General features: G+C 48.9%; 1 protein-coding gene across 10 annotated transcripts in view; it reads right to left on the bottom strand.

Annotated features, from left to right (window-relative positions):
- Positions 1-470: 470 nt before the first annotated feature.
- BRD1 (bromodomain containing 1) overlaps positions 471-24,424 on the bottom strand; it is a 56,535-nt gene continuing 32,581 nt past the window's right edge. For 3 of the 10 annotated variants that reach the window (XM_070506699.1, XM_070506700.1, XM_014864484.3), the window contains 6 exons: positions 19,569-20,066; positions 12,183-12,318; positions 11,604-11,731; positions 10,300-10,409; positions 9,823-9,977; positions 471-1,963 (listed from right to left, as the gene is read on the bottom strand). In XM_070506699.1, the coding sequence (XP_070362800.1) occupies positions 1,780-1,963; positions 9,823-9,977; positions 10,300-10,409; positions 11,604-11,731; positions 12,183-12,318; positions 19,569-20,066 (1,211 nt within the window). In that variant the 3' untranslated portion in view covers positions 471-1,779. Of the gene's footprint in view, positions 1,964-9,822; positions 9,978-10,299; positions 10,410-11,603; positions 11,732-12,182; positions 12,319-16,495; positions 16,681-19,568; positions 20,067-24,424 lie in introns of those variants that run through there. The other 7 variants (XM_070506701.1, XM_044777521.2, XM_014864485.3 and 4 more) reach the window with 5 other exon arrangements.

The following is a 24,424-nucleotide window of genomic DNA, read 5'->3' as shown; positions in this document are numbered from 1 at the left end:
TTTTTTGACGTATTTCTCCTATACTGTAAAACAGCTCAAGAAAGAAAAAAGAAACCATAGGCATGAGCCCCAGGGCCCCCTGGTGCTTGATGGAAGCCAGCAGTGGGGCCCAGGAGGTCCTGCTAAGGGCAGAGGGTGCCCTCTGCCCTGGACAGCAGGGCCACTGCCCCCTCACGGAGCCCCTGTGCAGCTATGCCCAGGGTGGGCCGGCGGTCAGTGCTGAGCAGTGAGGTTCCGCAGAGCCAGAGGAAGGGGCTCAGCCGTCACAGCTCCAGGGTCAGGATGGGCTGTGACAGCTCCAGCAGGAGTTCCGGGCATGAACCTGGAGTGAAGCCCTCACCCTGGTCTGACCACAGCCAGGGCCACATCCACAGCAATGCTTCCCCCAGACCAAGAGGCCTTCTTGCCCTCGAGGGTCAGTGGTCCCAGAGAACCACAGCAGAGAGAAAGCGTCTTTCAGACACAGGACCAAACTAGCAAAGGCAGATGTTTTATTTCCAAGTTTCTATGGAGATATTACAAACAACGGAGACTGAAAAGGAAACATTTAAAGACTTTAAACTATTACTTTGAAATAAAAATATGATTAGGTAAAATAATAAATAATGCCATCCCATGAAAATCTTAAGATGAAGGCATGTCACGTGCCTCGATGAGCTGGCTGGGGACAGGCCACGGGGATCCTCGCCCTCTCCCAGCCTCCAGGCACACCCCCGCCAAGCGTTCCGGTCATACAGGAATAAAATGGCCACACTGTCCAAATCTTCACTTTATTTTTTAATATAAAAAATGAAATTTTGGAAACCCACCCTACCTTTTCCCCTAACATAATGCTTTACCTCTTAAAAATAAAAATAAAGTACTAATTCTATATACATCACATGTACCATACAAAAATGTATCCAAAGTTTCTATTGCTACCAAAGAGTTCTAAATTAAAACAAGTTACAGAAAGCCCCTCATTGTAAACAAAAGATTACAAGTTACAAAATCAAAGAACACACAGCCAGTCATTTATACAACAACCAACACATCCTGCTCCCAAAGCAAGTTGAATTTTTATGTGCCTGTATAAAAATGCATATCAATATATTTTTGCAAATTTATCTTTCATTATAAAGCAAATGAATACACTTTCTACAATAAATAATCCGCTGGGAGGCACACCCGTGGGAGGCAAGGGTGGACGGGCAGAGGCTGGCGGGTGGACAAGGAGGAAGAGGAGAAGGCAGCGGAAGAGGGAGGGAAGGAGGATGGCAACACCCAGAGGAAGCGCCCGCCCGGCCCTCACGGGGGCGGCGGAGTGTTTTTGGTGATTTGCAAATGATGTACACGGCATAAATTTATTCTCCACCTCTTTCCACAAAGTACCTTCAAAATAACGTCATTTTCTTTCTTAAAATACACATTTGTCATTGTAAATTTACATCCCGTCTTATTAAATAAGTGGTACTCTGTGTAAAGAGTATGATTTACAAAATTATTAAACATTCAAAAGTCTTTAAAAAAAAAGCTACAGATCAAAGAAAGTGACATAAGCAGCACCCTCCGGTGTGACCTGTGATGGGCACAGAGTCGCGCTTGGAAGACGCGCCCACGCCATTCACAGAGTGCCCAGACGGGGATGGTTTCATAGAAAACTTGGAAATAAAACCTCCCCCACCTCCCCAGGGCAAAAGAATTAAAGAACTACGCCTAAAAATCAGAATAAGTTAAGTTTTGAACAATATACAAATATGTACACTTATCAACACTATGGACAAGGCCGCAGAGGTGACGTCAGTCAATGTCACTGAGGTCGCTGGCTGGCTCCCCATGCACGCGGCTCAGGTGGTTCATGGCACGGTCGAAGGCAATCCTGACGGCCTTTCGGATGCTGGAGTTCCTCCCTTCCATCATTTTTAACTTGTCTATTGTCTCGTCAATACCAAGGGGAACCATTTTGGACTTGGGGAGCCATTGCCTTTTTAAAAGAAAAAAAGATGGGGGAGTGACGTCAGCATCATAGCAGAGTGAGCTTACCTGTGACTCTCTCCCCTTCAACATACAACAAAAAGGAGAAACCATATTCCAACAGAAAATATCCTAATAGCACAGGAATCCTTGGAGAGTCACAGCAGCCACATGACAGAGGGCAGAGAGGCTGGAGCCCCCCTCGGAGGAGCTGGAACAGGGTAAAAGAGATCTCCACTCCCTCCCCTAGAGACTGGGATCACTGCTGCAGGAGGTGCCAGGAGGGAATGAATGAGGGAGGGGTCACACATCCACGGGATCGCCCAGGACTCCCTAGCGCCCTTGCAGCCTAGAGGGAAGCCCTCTAATGGAGGTGAAAGCTTCCGAGTGGGGTGACCTTATCAAACTAGGACCCTAGGAGATGAGACAGTGAGAGCTGATTGGGAAACCTGGGTCTGTGCACAAGAGAAAGTGCCCCACCCCCCACCCACATTGTGCTGCGCCATCTCGGCTGAGGGTGGAGGGCTCAGAATACGCAGCTCCTGACCCCCATCCAGTGGCGACAGGCTGTAACTGCAACCGAATAATATCACAATGGTAAAACCCCATTCTTCCAGCATCAGGGAGTTCATCAAAACTCCAGACCAGAGAGAAAACAATAAATACCCAGAATTCTGTCCTGAGGCTCAGAAATAAGTAAACTAAATGACAATGAATTCAGAATAGCTATCGTCAAAAAACTCAATGAGGTAAAAGAGAATATAGAGAAACAATTCAACGAGTTCAGGAGCTACCTCACAAAAGAGATTGAAACTGCAAAGGAGAATCAATGAGAAATACTAGGGATGAAAGACATAATGGAAGAGATAAAACAAAACATGGATTCCCTGAATGCTCGTGTGGACCCCATAGAGGAGCAAATCAGCATAAAAGAAGATAGACAAGTTGAATTGCTCCAGACAGAGGAGGAGAGAGAACTGAGACTAAAAAGAAATGAAGAAAATCTCCAAGAACTATCTGACTCAATGAGGAAATGCAACAAAACAATTATACATATCCAAGAAGGTGAAGAGAAGGAGAATGGAGCAGAAAGCGTGCTCACAGAAATAACAGCAGAGAACTTCCCAAATCTAGGGAATGAAAGGGAAATGCGTGTGGAGGACGCTTTCAGATCTCCTAGATTTGTCAATGTAAAAAGACCTACTGCAAGGCATCTAGTAGTAAAACTGGCAAAAATGAATGACAAAGAAAGAATTCTCAGGGCAGCAAGGCAGAAGAAAATAACCTACGAAGGAACCCCTATCAGACTTTCAGAAGATTTCTCTGCAGAAACCTTACAAGCTGGGAAAGAATGGAATGACATATTCAAAATTTTAAAAGATAAAAATCTTCAGCCAAGAATACTCTACCCAGCAAAAATATCCTTCAGATGTGAGGGAGAAATTAAATCTTTCCCAGACAAACAGAGGCTAAGGGACTTCGCAGCCACAAGACCACCCACCCCCCCAAAATCCTCAAGGCCTTCATACCTGAAAAAAGAAAAAACGGGAGAAAGGGGTCACAAAACACAAGGTAAGGAGACAAACAGAATCAGAATAGGATAGCAAATCTTCAACTACAGCATTAGGCTAAAGGGAAGGAAAACACCAAAAACAAAGACAATCTTGTCACTTTAACCACAAACTCACCACACACGTTGGAATAAGATATGAAAATAGTAACTTAGGAGGGGAGGAGGAAAGGGACTGAGTTCAGTTTAGACTACGGAAATAAGAGGCCATGAGAAAATGGACTATGTTATGCACGAGATTCTGAATACAAACTTCAGGGTAGCGACTAAACTAAACAGCAGAACAGAGACACAAAAAATAAATAAGGAAAAAACTAAGAAACACAGCATAAGAAACTACAGAAGTCAATGGGTAGACCAAATCACACAGGACGAGAAACAAAGGAAATGCAGGAAAACCAGAAAACGAGCGACAGAATGGCAGCATTAAGCCCTCATGCATCAATAATCACCCTCAATGTAAACGGATTGAACTCTCCAATAAAAAGACACAGAGTGGCAAGATGGATTAAAGAACAAGATCCAACAATTTGTTGCCTCCAGGAAACACATCTCAGCTCCAATGACAAATACAGGCTCAGAGTGAAGGGGTAGAAGACGATACTACAAGCTAACGGCAAACAAAAGAAAACAGGTGTCGCAATACTTATATCAGACAAAGTAGATTTCAAGATAAGGCAGGTAAAGAGAGACACAGAGGAGCAATATATAGTGATCAAAGGGACAATCCATCAAGAAGAAATAACGCTTATAAATATCTATGCACCCAACACAGGAGCACCAAAGTTCATAAAGCAACTATTAACAAACCTAAAAGAAGATATCAAAAATAACACAATAATAGTAGGGGATCTCAACACCCCACTCACATCATTGGACAGATCATCTAGACAGAAAATCAACAAGGAAGCAGTGGAATTAAACAAAAAGCTAAAACAGTTGGACTTAATAGACATATATAGAACACTCCATCCAAAAACAGCAGAATACACATTCTTCTCAAGTGTGCACGGAACATTCTCAAGGATAGACCATATGTTGGGAAACAAGGCAAGCCTCTATAAATTTAAAAAAATTGAAATAGTAACAAGCACCTTCTCCGATCATGATGCTATATAAAGCTAGAAATTAATTAAAAGAAAAAAGCTGAGAAAGGGACAAAGATAGGGAGACTAAACAACATGCTATTGAACAAGCAATGGATCATTGAAGAAATTAAAGAAGCAATCAAAAAACATCTGGAGACAAATGTAAATGATAACATGCCATACCAACTCATACAGGATACAGCAAAAGCTATATTAAGAGGGAAATTGATCGCAATACAGGCACACCTTAACAAACAAGAAAAATCCCAACTAAGCAACCTCAAATTGAACCTAACTGAATTAGAGAAAGAGGAACAAACAAAGGCCAAAGTCAGCAGAAGGAGAGAAATAATAAAAATTAGAGCAGAAATAAATGCTATTGAAACGAAAAAGGCAGTAGAAGGGATCAACGAAACAAAGAGCTGGTTCTTTGAGAAGATAAATAAAATTGACTAACCCCTAGCCAGACTTACAAAGAAAAAAAGACACAGCTCAGACAAACAAAATTAGAAATGAAAGAGGAGAAACAATGGATACCGCAGAAACACAACAGATTCTAAGAGAATACTACGAAAAACTATATGCCAGCAAAATGGATAACCTAGAGGTAATGGATAAATTCTTGGACTCCTACAATCTCCCAAAGCTTAGTCAAGAAGAAGCAGACAATTTGAACAGACCAATCACAAGGAAAGAGATTGAAACAGCAATCAAAAGCATCCCAAAGAATAAAAGCCCAGGACCAGATGGCTTTCCTGGGGAATTCTACCAAACTTTCAGAGAGGATTTAATACCTATCCTTTTCAAGCTATTCCAAAAAATTAGGGAGGATGGACACTTCCTAACACATTCTACGAGGTCAACATCACGCTGATACCAAAGCCTGACAAGGATGATACAAAAAAGGAGAACTACAGGCCAATATCGCTGATGAATATAGACGCAAAAATTCCCAACAAAATTTTGGCAACTTGAATTCAGCAATACATCAAAAGGATCATACATCGTAACTAAGTGGGATTCATACCAGGGACACAGAGATGGTTCAACATCCGCAAATCAATCAACGGATACACCACATCAACAAACTGAGGAATAAAAACCACGTGATCATCTCAATAGATGCAGAGAAAGCATTTGACAAGATCCAACAGCCATTTATGATAAAAACTCTTGCCAAAATGGAGATAGAAGGAAATTACCTCAACATAATAAAGGCCATATATGAAAAACCCACAGCCAATATCATACTCAATGAGCAAAAACTGAGGGCCATCCCCCTGAAAACAGGAACGAGACAAGGATGCCCACTATCACCACTCTTATTCAACATAGTACTGGACGTTTTGGCAAGAGCAATTAGGCAAGAGAAAGGAATAAAAGGAATCCAAATAGGGAGGGAAGAAGTGAAACTCTCACTCTTTGTAGACGACATGATCTTATATATAGAAAACCCCAAAGAATCCATTGGAAAACTATCAGAAATAATCAACAACTACAGCAAAGTTGCAGGGTATAAAATCAACTTACGTAAATCAGTAGCATTTCTAAACTCTAATAACGAACTAACAGAAAAAGAACTCAAGAACACAATACCATTCACAATCGCAACAAAAATAATAAAATACATTGGGGTGAATTTAACTAAGGAAGTGAAAGACCTATACAACGAAAACTACAAGACTTTCCTGAAAGAAATTGATGATGACATAAAGAGATGGAAAGACGTTCCATGCACATGGATTGGAAGAATAAACATAGTTAAAATGTTCATACTACCTAAAGCAATTCACAGATTCAACGCAATCCCAATCAGAATCCCAATGACATTCTTTACAGAAATAGAACAAAGAATCCTAAAATTCATATGGGGCAACAAAAGACCCCGAATTGCTAAAGCAATCCTGAGAAAAAAGAACAAAGCTGGAGGCATCACAACCCCTGACTTCAAAACATACTACAAAGCCATAGTGATCAAACCAGCATGGTACTAGTACAAAAACAGGCACACAGATCAATGGAACAGAATTGAAAGCCCAGAAATAAAACCGCACATCTACGGACAGCTAATCTTCCACAAAGGAGCTGAGGGCCTACAATGGAGAAAAGAAAGTCTCTTCAACAAATGGTGCTGGGAAAACTGGAAAGCCACATGTAAAGAATGAAAATTGACCATTCTTTTTCACCATTCACCAAAATAAACTCAAAATGGATCAAAGACCTAAAGGTAAGACCTGAAACTGTAAGGCTTCTAGAAGAAAATTTGGGCAGTACACTCTTTGACATCAGTATTAAAAGGATCTTTTCGGACACCATGTCTTCTCAGACAAGGGAAACAATAGAAAGAATAAACAAATGGTACTTCATCAGACTAAAGAGCTTCTTCAAGGCAAGGGAAAACAAGATTGAAACAAAAAAACCACTCACCAATTGGGAAAAAATATTTGCAAGTCATGTATCTGACAAAGGGTTAATCTCCATAATATATAAAGAACTCACACAACTCAACAACAAAAAATCAAACAACCCAATCAAAAAATGGGCAGGGGACATGAAAAGATATTTCTCCAAAGAAGATATCCAGATGGCCAATAGGCACATGAAAAGATGTTCATCATCACTGATCATCAGGGAAATGCAAATCAAAACTACACTAAGATATCACCTTACACCCATTAGAATGGCAAAAATAACCAAAACAAAAAGTAACCAATGTTGGAGAGGTTGTGGAGAAAAAGGAACCCTCATACACTGCTGGTGGGAATGCAAACTGGTGCAGCCACTATGGAAAACAGTATGGAGATTTCTCAAAAAATTAAAAGTAGAAATACCATATGACCCAGCCATCCCACTACTGCGTATCTATCCAAAGAACTTGAAGTCAGCAATTCCAAAAGTCCCATGCACCCCAATGTTCACTGCAACATTATTTACAATACCCAAGATGTGGAAGCAACCTAAGTGCCCATCAACTGATGACTGGAAAAAGAAGATATGGTATATTTATACAATGGAATACTACTCAGCCATAGAAAAGAATAAAATCATCCCATTCACAACAACATGGATGGACCTTGAGGGAATTATGTTAAGTGAAATAAGCCAGATAGAGAAAGACAATCTCTGTATGACTCCACTCATATGAGGAAGTTAAACATGTGGACAAAGAGAACAGATTAGTGGCTACCAGGGGAAAGGGGGGGTGGGGGGTGGGCACAAAGGGTGAAGGGTTGCACCTACAACACGACTGACAGACAATAATGTACAACTGAAATTTCACAAGGCTGTAAACTATCATAATCTCAATAAAAAGTTAAAAAAAAGGTTAAGGCCACTTAAAGCTTTAATCATTGTAATACAAACGAATAAACTACAAATGAGTTATTTATTATGGCACAGAATATTTACTTTGAAAGACCAATTTGAGTGATGATAAACTTACTTTCAAAATATTTTCTAATTCAAATTTGTAACATATTTAAACAGAATTCAGAAGGAATTCTGAAGGCTTTACAACTCCGATTTTAAAATCAGTCTCTTCAGTATACACCTATACTATATATAAGGTACAACGCTAACACTAGTTCAATCAATAACTATTTAACCAGTGCCTATATTGTGCCAAACACTGCACTAGGGCTAAGGATATAAAAAATAAAAGTAACCCTTGCATGCCCCACTTCGGTGGCCCAGGGTTTGCAGATTCAGATCCTGGGTGTGGGGAAAAAAAGGAAAAAGATGGGAACAATAAGAACTGCCCGCTCAGTAACTTCCACACACTTCATGGGGTAATGTAACAACACAGGGCCCTCCAGATGACATCAGGCACTGTGGGGCGAAGGGCGGGAAGAGAAGCTCTGGGAAAACCCCTGCCCAACTTTCCTGCCACACCTCTGGGGCACAGGGGTTCAGGGAAGGTACAAGAACCAGGTTGTCACCTCCTCTCCTCCACAAGACTTCCCAAGGGGCCACTGTGTCCTGGAGGCCGGTGGGAGGCAGGCACACCCTGTCAGTCATCCACCTTTCCTGAGTGACCACTAAGGGCCACATAAGACAAGCAAAGGAACATGCCAGTAGACACCCCCATGTATATGTCTGCGAAAACCAACACATACAACACATGCACAGACATATATATGTGCACGCAGACACACTCACACATGTTCACAGACATATGCACACACCAACACATGCACACATGTATACGTGCGTATGGGCACGCACTCACACAAGACGTGTGCAGAGACATGTGCACACAAGTATATATGTGCACACCAAGACTCACACAGTGAGACCCCAAGAGAGCAGCAGGGGACCCAGCAGTGGGGCTGCTGGCCATCAGACTGGACAAAGCCCGGCGTGAACCTCTCTCTGGGTCTGACTAGGAGAAGGTCAGAGTGAGGAGAAAGATGGGGACGCGGCTATTAATACCACCACACATGCCAATGCTGGTGGGTTCCAGGGGTCAGCCCCACCCTGGAGGGTGGCAGGGCATGCATCTCCTCAGACAGGCCACGCACAGCTGGCTCCACAAGGTGTAATGAAGCACCTTTGCCCTCCGAGAGGCCACGCAGCCACTCCTTGCCAAACAGCCTCAGGCGAAGAGAACGCCCAGTTCTGAGGGGCAGAGAACCTAAGTCAAAATCACCTGGGGCCCCCGCCACCAGCATCATGAGTTTTCAGAGCTGGAGGTGCTGTGGTGACGGCTCCTTCTGCATGCACAGACAGCCAAATGCAGCCTACACTCAAGGGGGTCAGGGTCTGAACCATAGCATGTCGGGGGCCCAAGGCACTATGGGCAAGGGAGGCCCAAAGCGGGGAACCCTAGCAGAGCACTAGGATTAGGAAGCCCACTGAAGCCTATGAGTACTACATGGACCCACACAGGTAAGAAATGAAGAGACGAGGCATGGCCAGTGGGATCCAGGCAGGAAGAAGAGCTGTAGGAACAGAGATCTGGCTGGGTGCTCAGCACTCACCCCCTGTCCCCAAGGGGGCTGGGCTGGCAGTAGAGCCCCCACCTTAAATGTCGGCAAGCACCTGCAGGGCCCGGCTGCTCACATCCCTCTCCATGCTTAGGTTTATGATGACGTGGCAGCAGACGTCAGAACACAAGTACACACTGATCCTGCAGCATCTGCACAGACGCCCAGCCCCCACGTGCCATGGAGCCCAGGGCCCATTCCTGCAAGCCTGGACACCTGCACTCACCAGCTCCTCTTATTATCGAAGAAGAGAACGAGGAAGAGCTTCTCATCTGCCTTGGTCTGCATGTGCTCACCGATCTTCAGCACGTCCAACGGCGGGGCCGGGATGGTGACTCCATTGTGGTGGCCAGGCACGCGTGGCATCTTGGGGTCAATAATCTGCCAAGGGAGAGCACACGTGGGTCATGTCTGAGTACTCGTACACCATGCCCCTGAAGGAAGTCTCCAGCCCCAAGCTGAGGTGGGTTTTGAAGGAACCCTAAGGACACCCTGACATTCCAACACGCAGGTCTCTCAGGACACGCATCCCCACAACAATGGCAGGATGTCTCTGGACCTTGGAGCACAGGGCCATGCTGCTCAGCGCCTCTGCTCCCCACAGAGCAGCAGCACCAACCCGATGCCCGACCCAGAGATACAGCCTCCATGAGGTGTGCCAACTGGGATCCCGGCCCCATGATCTGCTTGTCCCATGGCTCACCAGGGCTGGGTACGAGGGGTAGCCGCTGCACTTGGCCCACACAACTTTCAGGGGCTCGAGAACGGAGGCCGCAGCATCGGTTGAAATCCACATGCTGTTCTGACCAACCTCTGGGGAAAGAAGGAGCAGAGAAAGCGAGTAATCAAAAGGCAGGCAGAGCTCCCCCACCCTCAGAACTCGACATGGCCATGAACATGTGGGGCCACCCCAAGCCAGACGCAAGTTGTCCCCCTGCAGCCACCTCCCAAGTAGCAGGATGGTCACGGATGCACCTGCCCCCAGCCTGAGGGTACACAGGACTGGGGGAGGCAGAGAGACGGCCCCTCTGCCCTTCTGTGGGTGTCTGGAGCCTCCACACCCCTCTGCTGCTGCAACACTGCATAACCCATAGCCTCGTTCGAGAGCTTCCTCACACCCCTCCCCAGGGCCTCCAACCTCCAGATTCCCAGCGTCTTCCCCTTCCTTAGTCCCCCCTGCCAATCTCCAAGGAAAGGGCCCCCCACTACATCTCTGCAACCGACACCCCAAATTTAAAACCACAGCCCTGGCTCCCTCCACAGAACCACCGCCTACTGTGCCCTCCCCACCCGACCCAGCACAGAGCCTCGCCTGACTTGGAGACCTCGCTCAGAAGCCTACCACATCCATGTCCTAGTGATGGAGGTCCTGCCTGGCCCCCAGCCCAGTCTCCACTCAGGCAAGGACAAAGTTCAAGGCCATGTTGATGGGCCTCTCTCTGCTCAGAACTCTCCTGTGTCACTCCTCGCCGTGGCCCTGCCCTTCTTGCTTCGTGCTTCTGCCCCAACACCCCCGCACAGCACAGGTGCTGCCTGCAGCAAGAGCTGCTCCCACCGACCCCAAGCCCCAGCGGCCCAGCTTAGTGGGGCCCTCCCTCACCTGCCTCTAATGCTGAAACTTGAGGAACCACCACCCTGAGGCCCACACTTGGTTGCAAATGACAGATGAGCCTAAACAAACATTGGGTGGCCTTGACAGTGTCTGATGCCCAGCAACCATTTAGAGCTGAGTTTTCTGCACAGAAAACGATAAACTGCAGGACAAAATCGTCACTGTCCTCTCACAGCTCCCAGCAGTGGCTACAAGGACTCCGGCCCGCAGGCCCCATCCACCTCAGTGCACAGCCTGCAGCCGTGCCCTTCCGAGAGGGAGCTCCACTGACACCAGAGAAACCCCAGGGGGAGGGGCAGAGCTCAGCTTTGAGGCGGACATAACCACAGAGGCCACATGGGCGCCGACGGCCTGACGTGCTGCCTTCTGGAAGAGTGGCGTGAGTGTGAACTCACCGGCTGCGATCCTGGCCGCCCTGGCGTAGTTCCCATTCTCGATGCAGGAGATGAGCTGGCTGCGGTCCTCCAGCGTGTGTCTACGCACCAGGGCAGGCTTGCCACGGCCACACCTGGGCGCGCTAAGACTTCAGGAGGAAAAGCACAGCTGCGTCAGAAAGTGGCTCCTTCCTCACTGCCCCATCTGCAGCCCCAGGGCCGGACCCTGCGGGGGCTGAGCCAAGAGCCCCACAGCAACCCACATGAAGCAGGTTGTGCCCAGCAAGCCTGGGGCCGCAGGACCCCCAGCTACAAAGTGGCCTCCACAGGGCAGACGAGCAGGGCTGTGCTTGCCGCCGTTTTTATAAAGGCAAGGCTTTGGGAGGAAAAGACAAAGTATAAATGTAACTATAGATTCAAAAATTGTTAATTTTTTATGTAGAATGTTTTCTATTCCTGGTTAAATTCTACAAAGAAGATTAATATATAACACACAGGAAACTGCCCCTAAAGGTCAGAATACGCACACCCCTCCCCAGGCCAGGGCCTGTGGTGGGGCAGGGGAGCCACATGGGGGAGGCATGAGGACTGTGTACCCACCTCGAGTCACAGAACGGGCTGCTGCTGGAGGAGATGCTGGACTCGGAGGCACAGCGTCGTCGGGGTGCGGCTTTCCTCCCCGGGGCGCCGCCCAGCTCCTGCTCGCTCCTCGCATCCCCAAAGCCATTGGTGAGACCTGCAACACAGGCACGCAGGCACCTGAGCTCAGCTCTGTCAGAGCCACTGCTCCAAGCGTGACCATCCTCTCTGACCTTGGGACAGGCTGTACAAGAACGCTTCATACACCAGGTCAGACAGCATCTTTTTTTTCACCCCACAGCCCCCAGCACCCAGCAGAGAGCTTAAAACACAGGAGATGGAGAAGCACTTGTGGAATGAAATAAAGATAGCAAATTATAATAAATTCAAATCCAACTAGTTCAGAGAACACTTGTCTAAAGGTGTTCTCCTTAAAAAAGCAAAAATTTTTAAATAGGTTCCCCCAAGACAAAGAAAGGGGCATCCAGGTATTCCTTCCTAAATCAATGGATTCTGCACACTTGTTGATCTAGTCCACACTGGGGAATGAGCCACATCTGGATGAGGCCCCTCCAAGTCTAGGCCACATGGGGGCCACCTCATTAAGGAGTCAGACCATCACCAAGAGAGGATTCATGCAGAGGAGCTTCAGTGGGAACAGCCAGTATAAGAAAAAATCTTCTTTCAAAAGAAAAGTATTAACATGAACCTCAAAAACAGTTTAAAACAAAAAGTGAGCATCTCATTAACCTAGGCCACCATGTCTGGAAGGTCCAAAACTACAGGCACCACATCCATGGGGTGGGCCGGCACCGCAGCACCGGGAAGGTAGACATCACTGGTTTTCAAACATTCTAAGTAGCTGAATAAGACACAATCTCACCATCTCAGTGTGGGAGCATCTTAATCAAAGCAGATCTCAAAGCCAAACCACGCATCTTCCCCTGAAAAGCCACAGGTCTCCCTCCCTCCGACATCTCAGTAGGCAAGGATGACGCCCGAAGCAGAAACCTCTCCCACAGAGACACAGCGAGCTGTAGGCGAGTGCCACGCCGCTGGGCCCAGCCTGCTCCCTCCAGGGGCCACAGCTGGAGGGCTGTGAATAATTTTTTTCCCCCAAAGATGAATCCCATTCCCTCTGCTTAAAAAATTTTTAAATTTCTTTCTTCGAATTTGTCTTGAATCTGGGTGGCCAGATTACAGGGGTTTTTGATCTGCTTTATATGCTTTTCCATATTTTCTCAATGAATATGACTCACTTTTAAATAAGGGAGGTGAATAAACTTTGATGGCAGCGTCTTAAGAAATAAAAATGTGGAAACTGGACGGGTTTTGCTGCTCCCTGAACAGACCGAAGCTATGCATTTTTAAGTAAATTCATTGGACAGCCCGCTCCAGTTCTGTTGGACATAACACCACTGGCCTTAAGAAAAACTTAGTGTTTTTATTTTAAACCTAATTCATACTTACAAGAACTAATTGCAGATAGTCGGGGGTGTTATAAGAGTTTACCAAACAGTCTTGAAAAAAGCAGGCCCATAAAACCCAGCAGTCGAGCTGACAACATAGGGCTGAGACCCGGCAAGCTCCTATCACCCTTGAACACAGATGAACCACCTGCAGCCCCTTTACAGCAGGTGGGGAAAACGGGGAGTGAGGGACAAGGCCCTGCATCTCAACCCCCAGGGTCCTCGGAGGCTGACCATTCTCAGGAGGGCACAGAAGGTGCCATCCAGGCCCACTGGGATCTCCCAAGAGCAGAGAGACCCCCAAATCTGAGTCAGGCAAGTCAGAGACACCGCACCCAACCCAGACGGACAGAACCAGGACACAGGACCTGGGCGTGAGAGAAGGGTGCAGTGAGGCAGGCGCACATCAGGTGCCCAGGACCAGCGAGGCTATAAGGCCACACCTGCACCCTCGGGGGCAGCCCCAGGACATCACCAACGCCTGGCCGGGTCCAGACACACGCTGTGGCAACAGTCCAGGCGAAAAGGAGGCAGAACCACAAAGCCACCCACATCTAACACCCCTGTGACTTCCCAAACAAGGAGGCCTTTCAAGAAAAGTGATGGATGAGTCTCACCACCTGTGACAGGGAAGAGCCTGACTGAGGGATGAACAGGGTCCAGCATCCACAACTGGCTCCTCCCCATCCCGCAGCAGATGGTGGCCGCTGGGAAAAGCAAGAGAAGAGCAGGCAGTGCCCGTTACAGACACACCTGGCACCTGGGGAGAAAGGAGACCTGGCAGTAAAGCATGGAGCGCGGCCACACTCGAGATGTCCACTAGGAGAATGGAAGAGGTGTGATCTGCACAATGTGCTTGGTGACAACCACCACCTGAAGCCAGGCTCCACAAGTGACACTAAGGGGAAACGATTAAAATGCAGGGCAAATCTTCCATCTGAGAAATTAAAGAAAATGGTCACGTCCCCCTCTCACCGTCCTAAGGACTTAGGTAGAGGACACACACACCCAGTGTGACGAGTTATTCACATACACGGTTTCTCACGTGTTACCTGTGAAATGTCACTGAGCACCTACTAAGTGGCAGGCCCACAGACAAGCCCAGCAGCATGAGGCCGCTATGGCCAGAGCAGGACCCCACAACAGCAACGGGCTCTGAGGGGCCGCCCAGCCCTCAGCCATGACCCTCCTGCTGTGACCTCCCCCTGCTCCCTCACTGGCCCCTCCCAATGGGCTCCCTATACAAACATTGCCTGCCAGCTGTGGCTCAGGGAGCCCACCAGGCCACACACTGGAGACCCTGCAAGGACATGATATGACACGCAGGCAGGCAGGTTCTGGAGGTCTGCACAGAGGGGAGCCCACAGGCCATTCACGAACAGCAAGCATCCACGCAGCGCCCGAACCCCTCACCACAACCCTGCACAGAGCAGAGCGTACTCTCAGCAACCATCTTAGCACAAGGTAGTCTTTTAAACACTGAGAGTAAAGTTAGCACACAATGAAAAACAAATTACAAGACAAGGTGGCTATCAGGAAAAAGCCAATGCCCTCCAACGCGAGAGCTGCCTCTCCACACAGGGCATTCAAGACTCAGCCCAGCCCCGTGACAGGTGGCACCATGAGGACTTCTTAGTAAGGAGACAGCAGCAAACACTAATGCTCCTTCTCTGCCCCTAAAGGCACGACCCACAGAGCCAAGAGCATCCTGGCCTGACTCCCCAACCATCAAGGCCGTTCCAGGCCTTCCCGAGACACCCATCAGTAATGGCTTCCCAAGGCTGGGACCTCCACCCTGCATAGCTCACACCCACCAGGCAGCAAGAAGTCCCAAGTGCTTCCACAGGTGTGACAGATGGCCAGGGTCCACACCCACCACGCCCTTGCTGGGCCTTGAAGAACCTTCTGGATGGCAGCTCGGCAAGAGGCAAGGTAAGGTAAGGTAAGGAGACGGCCGCACTCGCCGCCGCTGTGCACCCGGGGCCACGTGGTGTGGACGTAAGCGCTCCCAGCACCACCCAGGCTGCCACTTGGCTCCTGCTGACCCTGATGACACAGGACAGATGTGGGGTCAGCGTCAGAGGCCACGGGCACCATGACTGCACTCGGCCTCTCGGAGCGGTGGGGCATGCCCATTAGTTTGTTACACGTTTTTATTTTTACTATTGGCAATATAAATGCATTTCTTGTGCATTTTTCAACCTTTCGATAAAAACACAAAAACACAGCAAATATGAAGAACCCAACCACCCTGATTTTGCCTAGACCAGCTCCAACAAGATGCAGCAGTGGCAGGGAAGGCTCACACAGGACACCTGGCAGGGGACACCTCCAGTCCCACGGACAAGACTTCTGCTCGCTGAGGCAGGCGCTGGGCATGGTGACCAGAGAGACAGAGCTGCCGCTGCTCAATTATCCACGGGGGACGACCAGGAGGCAATAAAGGAAAGAGAAGGGAGATCAGGGAGAAACTGGGAAACAAAGATGCTAACAACCGAGGGAGAGATCTTCCAGCCGGGCCGTGTGGAGTGTGCAGAGTTCCTTCCCGAGCCCGGGTGCCCCAACCCAGATCCCCTGGTCATCTCAGGCCCGGTTCTGTGCCGGCCAAGGGCAGGATCAGAATCTCTGTCCACGTAAGTCATCTGTGGATGCAGCAGGCTCTCCGAGCACTTGACTCTAAGGCTTCCCTCTGCATCGGTCACACCTATCCACAGGAGGGGCCGAGGAAGCATCCTGCCAGCTCGAGGAGGGTGCCGGCGGTCCTCATGCACCTGCGCGGTCCTCCTGTGGGCGTCTGGCTCTGACTTACAGAAGGGGTGGGTGGGGTGGGGCAGGTCTCCTCCAAGTGTTGGTGTTTGTGTTTGTTTGGAGGATGGCTGAACTGATGCTTCCAACGTTATCCACAAGAATTACGTGAAATGCAAGGATGCAGCGATCTCTCTGCGCTCCAAAATGACCGCTTAGCAGAGCTCCAGTCCAAGTTGAGTAAGAGAAAATAATTAGGATCCAAAGAGTGAACTACCCAGCATGTTAGTAGTTAAAATGAGAACCTGGAAAACAGCGAAAAAGCCATTTAGTCTGACTGAAAGGCACCAACAGACCAGCCTCCTCCCTGAACAGCCTAAAGACACAAAAGACTCTCCCTCTCTCCCACACAGGCCCCGCCAGTGACAACAGGAATCACGGAGGAGTCTCAAGAGAAGAGACCAGCAGCACAGAAGTTCTGGCCTGATTTACTCATCATTGGAAGTCAGTCAGTGGTCATGGAAGAAGGAAGCTAGGAGACAGTGCAGGCTCTACAAGATGTGACCACAGGACGAGCAGGGTAGTTGCACTAACCCTCCATGAGGGCAAGAAGCACTGCACACTTCACCCATGGGTGCTTCCAATACCGCGAGAGCAGGAAGGACCCACAGCGGGGCCGGCGTCTCAGAATGAACAAATCTGTTTTCACTCTAACTTGGAAACCCTACAGCACACTGTGGAACACCAGAGAATGCCCCACAAGGCAGAGCACACAGATGAATCTCTGGGAAAACAGCAAAGTTCAGAATACTTCAAATCCTCAGACTGCGAAGACTGCAGCTCAGAGCAAGAAACCCGGAACATGCAGAGAGCACCGGGAGGCCCGGGCAAAATCAAGGCCAGTAAGGGGTGCCAGGAGGGACACGCCAGGTGGCACCAGCCCTGTGCCTGAGCGCCAAGTGGATCCTAATGCTACTAAGGCTCCGGGCATACAGGAGAACGCTAGGACTCAGTAGGCATCCACTGAATCTAGGGCCATTCTGGAACAAGAAAGCAGAAGCCTCCACTTCAAAAAGATCAAAGGTGCAGGCGCTCCTCCAGACACCCACTCACTGGAGGCCTGCGGTAAAACCTCCACGTAAGACTCACCGCCGCCACCAAAAGCCTGCAGAATCCTCCACTCAGAAGGGGAAAAGTGGAAGGAGGGGGCACTTTATTTTTATGTTTGGTGAGTAAGACCAAGAGGCCCCTGAAAGTCATGACCGCCAGGCTAGTGGAACCTCACCAACAGCTGGAGGCCCACAGGTGGCCACAGTCCCAGCAGGACCAACTGGTCAGGTGAAGGCCACCATGGGGCCTGGCAGACTATTCTCAGACATCCACTTCACGGGGGGGGCCCTGGACCAACCATGCCCCACACTCATGCTGCCGACAGGGTGGTCAGAGCTCTGGTGTGGGGTGGGCACCCCAGACAGGGGAGAGCACTGGCCAGGGCCTGGCGCTCAGAGCTATCACTAACCAGATAGGCCCTGGGGCCCAGAGCACAACACACACTGACTTTCCGCCCACTCCTAATTGCTGGGACTCATTAGTACGCTTAAAAAACAAGTGGAAAGAGTCTTCCACTAAATTTGGCTAAGAAAGGCCACGGTGTCATTAAGGGGAATTCTCAAGAACTGAAATAAGCTCCATCTATATTTCTATCTATATCCTATGGAACACTGAAGTCGCTTCGTATTATTTTAGAAAACGAAACAAAAAAGGCTTCAACAAATTATTTAAAAAACTCCAAGCTGGTATCAATCCATCAAAATAGACGTACATAAGTAGAGAATTTCTATAAAATTAATTCTATGTACAAAAGTTTCCTACACGTTAAAATGAAATTTATGGGAAACGACTTTGGCAACAAAAAGAATGAACTGTTTGCTGACGTGCAGAAACACAGCTGGGCATAAAGACCTCCAGGAGCTCCAACTCCTCCAGAGACACTTCAGACTCAATGGGCGGAGGGGAGAAACAGATGGCCCTGGGCGGGGCTACCCCCACCACCAGCCACCCACCTGACCCTGCCCTGGCAGGGCTCCAGGACAGGGATTCACTCGCTGCCACCCCAGAAGATAAGGCCAGGGCCCCCCAGACCCACGTGCTCCCGCCTGAAAGGCACGAGAAGCTGCCCTAACGCTCGCAGGGCCGGAAGAAGAAACGTACGGCTCTCTGTCCAGCTCCAGCAGACGGCCAGGCCCGGAGCCACAACAGGACAAACCCACTCACATACACCCCCAAGAGGACGTGTCAGAGACGCAACCCCACCACCTCTCAGAGGCACGGCCATCACCAAACAGGCGCAGATGACAAACAGTCCTGCTAATTCAACCAGCTCAGAGCCTCCTCGGCTTTAATCTGAAAGGTTATAAACAGAGGCCGTGAAAGAGCACACGGCTTCCTTCAAACTTAGCACAGAGGAAATTCCGTGAAAATGCTACTGATATAACACATGCATGGGGAACTTCTTGGCAAATTAATTAAATTTAAGTTATAAAAGCTTAGTAGTAAATGAGAGACACCTTCACTGTTGTTTTAGCAGGCCATAAAAATTTGTCACATATGTACTAACAAAGCTGCATGGAACAGTGAGAAAATGTCAAAAGGATCTTTAACCGACTGGGCCAAGTGCTCTCTTCAGAAGGCCCCAGGATAGAATCCTGTAGAGGGTCCCAGGCACCATCTTCAGAAAGGGAGGCCCATGACACAGCGGAGAGTAGAGCCGACCCCCCCCCCCGAGGCACCCCCAAACCCCATGCTGTCACTCCTGCGCATGTCCCCACCAGGGGGTTCCACAAACCAGGTGCAGCCTCTCACACACCACCAGTTTACCTGGATGCACACTGTGAAAAACGACCAAGTACTAATTATGCTCTGAGGCCTCTCCTGTATCCAAAAGACCAGAGGGAAGGGTCGAGCTCAGGCACCCATGCCAGGCCAACCCTGGCCCACAGCCACCCCCAGTGGCACCACCTCAGACCTATGCTTTAGGACTTTTCAAAGAAAAGCTGTACTGTCTGTCTTCTTTCCTGAAATTAAGAGAACTCTGGACAGTAAACTGCACAAGCAGCTGTGGCACCTCCCGACAACGCTGCCCGGAGCCCCTGCAGGAGAAGAGGACGCGCGGCAAGGCCTCTGTGGCATTTACCTGTGTCCAGGCGCTTTCCCGGGGACCCCTCCTCCACCTCGGAGTCGCCGCAGGTGCTCCGCGACCTTTTTCTTGGCTGCAGAAGAGTCTCCAACCTCGGAAGGACTACAGACAAAAAGGTTTTGGTCCCTAGCTGAGGAGAAGTTGGCTGGGTTTCAGTGTTCTTGGCAGACTTTGGGGGGCTTACACTTTTCGATTTGCAGAAGAGAACAGAAGTGCGTCTGTTTACATCGCTTGATGGCTCCGCCACTGCGGAGGCCGCCGCCGCCGGCGCATCGCCACTACTGGCGAGGGTGGGCTCTGGAGGGTGTCCGATTACCAGTGCGCTCTGAGTGCAAGTGCTATGTGATTCATTATCAAATGTGACTCTTTTGAATAGTTTACTCTGCTCTGGGTTGAGTTCTACTGGTTTGAGGGTTGGTGGTTCTGAATTAGTCTCCGAGTTTGAAGGAAGAGGTAATGCATCTGATGGTTCAAGTTTAGGGGGAGATTTATCTCCTGAAAAAATTATAAATAAAGTGATTTTTGAAAACTGATGATTAAAAAAATCTATTATAAAACTTACTATAAATGTGAAGTCCACCAAATACTAATTCAATTAAGGAAACAAAGCATCACACACACTGTCTGCAAGCAGTGAGGGCCGCTGTGGCCCGGCCCCGGGGCATGGCTACACTGTGTGCGTTTCCCTAACCCCAACACTGGGGAGCGTGGCACCCAGGTCCAAGTGCCCAGGTGTATAAACAGCCATAGAAGATCACTTCGCATACGCCAATATTAAATACACCATTCGAGTTCATGACAATTTCTGCAATCAAAATTCACTTACCTTGAGGAAGAAAAGACATTTCATGTAACTAAGGGGGTCTAACTGGGCCTTCCCACAGTCCTGACGCAGGCCACAAGGTTAGCAGACAAAAGGAAACACTTAAATCTGATTTCTGACCAGGGTTTGCTAAGTTGATGCCAAAAACAGGGAGTAGGGAGTGGCTGTGAACACTTCTCCAGGGAAAGTAGGAAAGATTTCCCACTCAGTTCTCAGCACACACTAACTTCTATTCCACATTCCGAAAGGCCATAATGTAGGTTCTTTCTTTTTAAACCTGACTTTAAAAAACAGCCTTTGGAAGAAGACTACTTAACCTCTTTAAAAAAGACTTTCAAAATTTTCTAATATAATGAGAAGTCTGAAAACCACAGGGAGCAGACGTTTAGCCCTCAGCCCTGGGAGGCTGGTCTGTCTGACACCAGCACCTGGAGGGGAGGCCCTCCAGGGAGGAAGCGGGCTGGTGAGCAAGGTCACACCCCGCTGGGATAAGCCACTGTGGTTTCCTTCCAAGGAAGACTGATTCTGGCTACAGGACGAGTGATATAAAACCAAGAATAACAATTTAAATGATCCTAAGAAGTATATATCATCACTAGGTATAGTTTTTATTCTATTAAACCTGCAAACTTCCCAAAAACCATTTGAAATATCTAAGGTTAAAAATATTAACTCCAAAGTCATCTTGAAAATGAAAAGCTACACAACTTCTAAGGCTCACTGATACTCAGAGCAAATATTTCGAGAATTCTCCCCAACTAACATGAGAAGAATCAAGCAAAGCTCAGACTGCCGGGAGCGGGTGGCACCTGACCTTCAAGGGGCTCCGCTCTTCTCTCAGAAACAGCCTTGGTCAGGCCTTGGTGGGCTGTGGCGGCAGCTTGCCTGAAAGGTGCCTCCGCCTTCAGATGCCACTCAAAGCCTGTCAGAGCACATCACAGGCGACTCAAACACCCAGGGGAGAGTGTTTCCTCAACAAAGGCTCTGATAAAAGTCAGTTTTAGACAGAAGAGACAAACTTATCCAGTGCATGAAACTGACGCCAAGGGCACACAAATGACCCGGCATGGGATACTGTGACATCTACAGAGTGGAAACACTGAACCATCAGTCACACTGACATGTTGGCTGGTGATGAAATTCTTCCCACCCACTGTTTAGTCACCAACAGGTTTAAGAAAATAATATTGACAAAACACATAGGAATATTGACCAGATGGGAATTAGAGAACATGAAGAATCACTGTTGAAAAGCCTTGTGTTAATAACTGTAAACGGCCATCCCGCCCGATGCGGTGCGTGCAGGCGAAGAAGCTTAAGCATCCGTCCTGCAGTCTTCCCTGCTGGCCGGCATCTCAGGAGCACAGGCTGCAAGGCCACTTCCCCTCTCCCTTCTCAAGCAGATGCCTCCATTTGCTTCCTGCCTCCTTTTCCTCCCTCTGGCCTCTCCCTCAGGCCTCCACATCAGGCTGTTGTCCTGACCACTACACCAAAAGTACCTGCCGAAAGCCCTGCGGGGCCACAGCCAGACATCCGCCTCAGTCTGGGCCCAGTGGGCCTCTCTGCGGCCTCCTCCTGCCTCCCTGGCCGTCCCATCCCACGGCCGGGGCCACGCCCCACTTGGCACGCTGGCTAAGAAGCACCTCAGACCCCTGTTCCAGCTCAACCCCTAGAGCCTGCCCACTCCTGCCTGGGCAGGAGCCAGCCAAGGTGCCGACGTCCTGGCTGCACACACAAGACCCTGAGCCACTGCGGGCCACACCTTCTCCCGCAATGTGCCACTCACACAGGGCTTCTCCTGCCCTCACGTGAGCCCTACACCAGAGGCGAAGCCTGCACCCTCATCAGATGGGCCTCTCAACGCCTCCTCGTACCCAAAGGTGGCCCTGGTGGCAGAGCCACAGCAGCATCTGCTCACCCACCAACCCTGCCCGTGGTCACTCTGAGCGCCCACTGTCCTTGCTCTGTGGGTCTGCCTGGGCAGCTCACAGGAAGCATTTCTGTGGCATTAACGGGGTGGACAGATGACAGGCAGTGCTCAAAAGCAGAGGCTGCTCAGGTGACCAGGTAAAAACCACCTCCACCACCAGTTGTGGGACCCACAGAGGCCGCTGAACCCCTCTGAGCCTCAGCTTCCTCATCCATAAGATGAGAGAAGACAGAACCTGTGCCTGGTAAACCCCATGGCTGTACCACCGCACCCATCAGCCCGCCAACAGAGCAGGTGTGCCCAATCAGGACCCTGAGTGGAAATTCTACTGGAAGTTAATACACAAGTATGAAAACTCTATTAGAAAGTCACTCGCTGCTAACAAACTATATGTTACTTAACCGTGTGTGAGAAACACTCAATTTTTCTTCAATTAACTTCTAGAATAAACTCTGTGACTTGAACATAGAGTCTCAGAATCTGCAAACACAGAAATGAGCACTGAAATCCCACTCAACGGGACTCACTACAATACTAAACAGCAAATGGGTGCCCATAAAGTGGTTTCCACTCAGGACGACCGACATAAGAGCTACTCCAGCAAACTAGAAGATGCAGCTAACTCTGCAAGAACAGTTCTACAATACTTTACACACCTGGCACCAACTACAACAACCCAGTGCTCCCGTATCAAAGCCACAGACAGTTTGGGACAATCACAATGAATGAATTAGCCATTTCTGACCCACAACTGTACACCATCATAGCGCCATCCCTGCCTCGTGCTCCCTCCCCTCACAATCCTAAAAGAACACGACACATATGTACGTGTCACACCACGTGAAACGTCCTTTTACAAACACGGCAGGGTCCTTGTGTGGTACAGCGTGATGTGTGCATAAAGCAGGACCCACCAAACTGCAAGCCCACGGGCTGGACAGAAGCTCAGCTCCTTGAACTGACGCAGACTCTCTGGAGCCTTCAGAAAGGAGAAAGGCACAGTCTTGACACAGCGAAGACAGAACGCAACTCACGACCTAAAACCCCAACAACTGGAAGTGAACGCTCCATTCAGCGACCTGGGGACAGTGGCCTGTGCCCTGCCCTTCCACCTCCAGCTGGAACTGAGCCTCACAGCTCCACAGTCAACATAGGGAACAGCCCCAAACTGAAACCCCAATGGCCAAGGAGTTAACAGCAACAGCAGAGCTGCTGGAGCACTGTCCCCAACTGCAAGGAGTGCTGGAAGGGGACTGGGCCTGCTGCTGACCCCACAGCCACGGCCACCTGCAGGTCTCAACTCCAGGGGTCAATCAGAGGGACCTCCTTCAGACAAGGGCGTCTCAGCGGGCCTGACACCCAACGATTACTTCCCTGTTCAAGTTTCTTCAAACGGAAACCACGTAAATGTTAAATTACAATTAAGTGAGACACTATGTTTGATATTGAAGAATTACTACTTTTTTGGGTATGAAACAATATTATAGTATGAGTCCTCGTCTTTCAGAAGATTCTTCGGTTTTGGCACATGATAAGTATTGTGAGTTCACATTTCTATCCTAACTCACAAATATGTTTTTGGCTGTCTTCAACATGTATGCAATTAAATATAATTAAACATAAATACTTACAGTGGGCACTCCCTCCCTCCCTTCCCCATCCCTTCAGCCACCTTTCCCATCACCTGAAAGGAAAATGCCCATTCCATGTATTTAGTCATTTTTAACAAGAAGCCTAACACTCCGCAGGTGACTGTCAGAGCTCACTCTGTGTGCACTTCCTTTAAAAGGACCCAGGGCCACAGAGCAGTAAAGGTGGCCTTCCAGGGGAACAGGCTCACTCCTGCCCGGTGTGAGGGGGCCTAACTGGGGGACTCTCGCCTGGCAGGTGAGGCTCGCGATGCCAGGAGGAAGCCCGTGGCGAGGAGGAGAGAGGTCACACAGTGCTCTGTAGTGAGAAGGCCAGGCTGCTGGGGAGGAGAAGGCACTCAGTGGAGCCATCCTGACAATGGGGAACTGACTTGTTGACAAGCTTTTTCCTCAACTCACTCTTTTCAGTGCAAATAATACACAAAGATGGGTTTCCTTAAGTAAGCGAAAC

Source organism: Equus asinus, chromosome 4 (genome assembly GCF_041296235.1).
Source record: "Equus asinus isolate D_3611 breed Donkey chromosome 4, EquAss-T2T_v2, whole genome shotgun sequence".
Classification (NCBI taxonomy): domain Eukaryota; kingdom Metazoa; phylum Chordata; class Mammalia; order Perissodactyla; family Equidae; genus Equus; species Equus asinus.
Note: the sequence above shows the minus strand (reverse complement) of the source record. Positions and strands in the feature narration are given on the sequence as shown.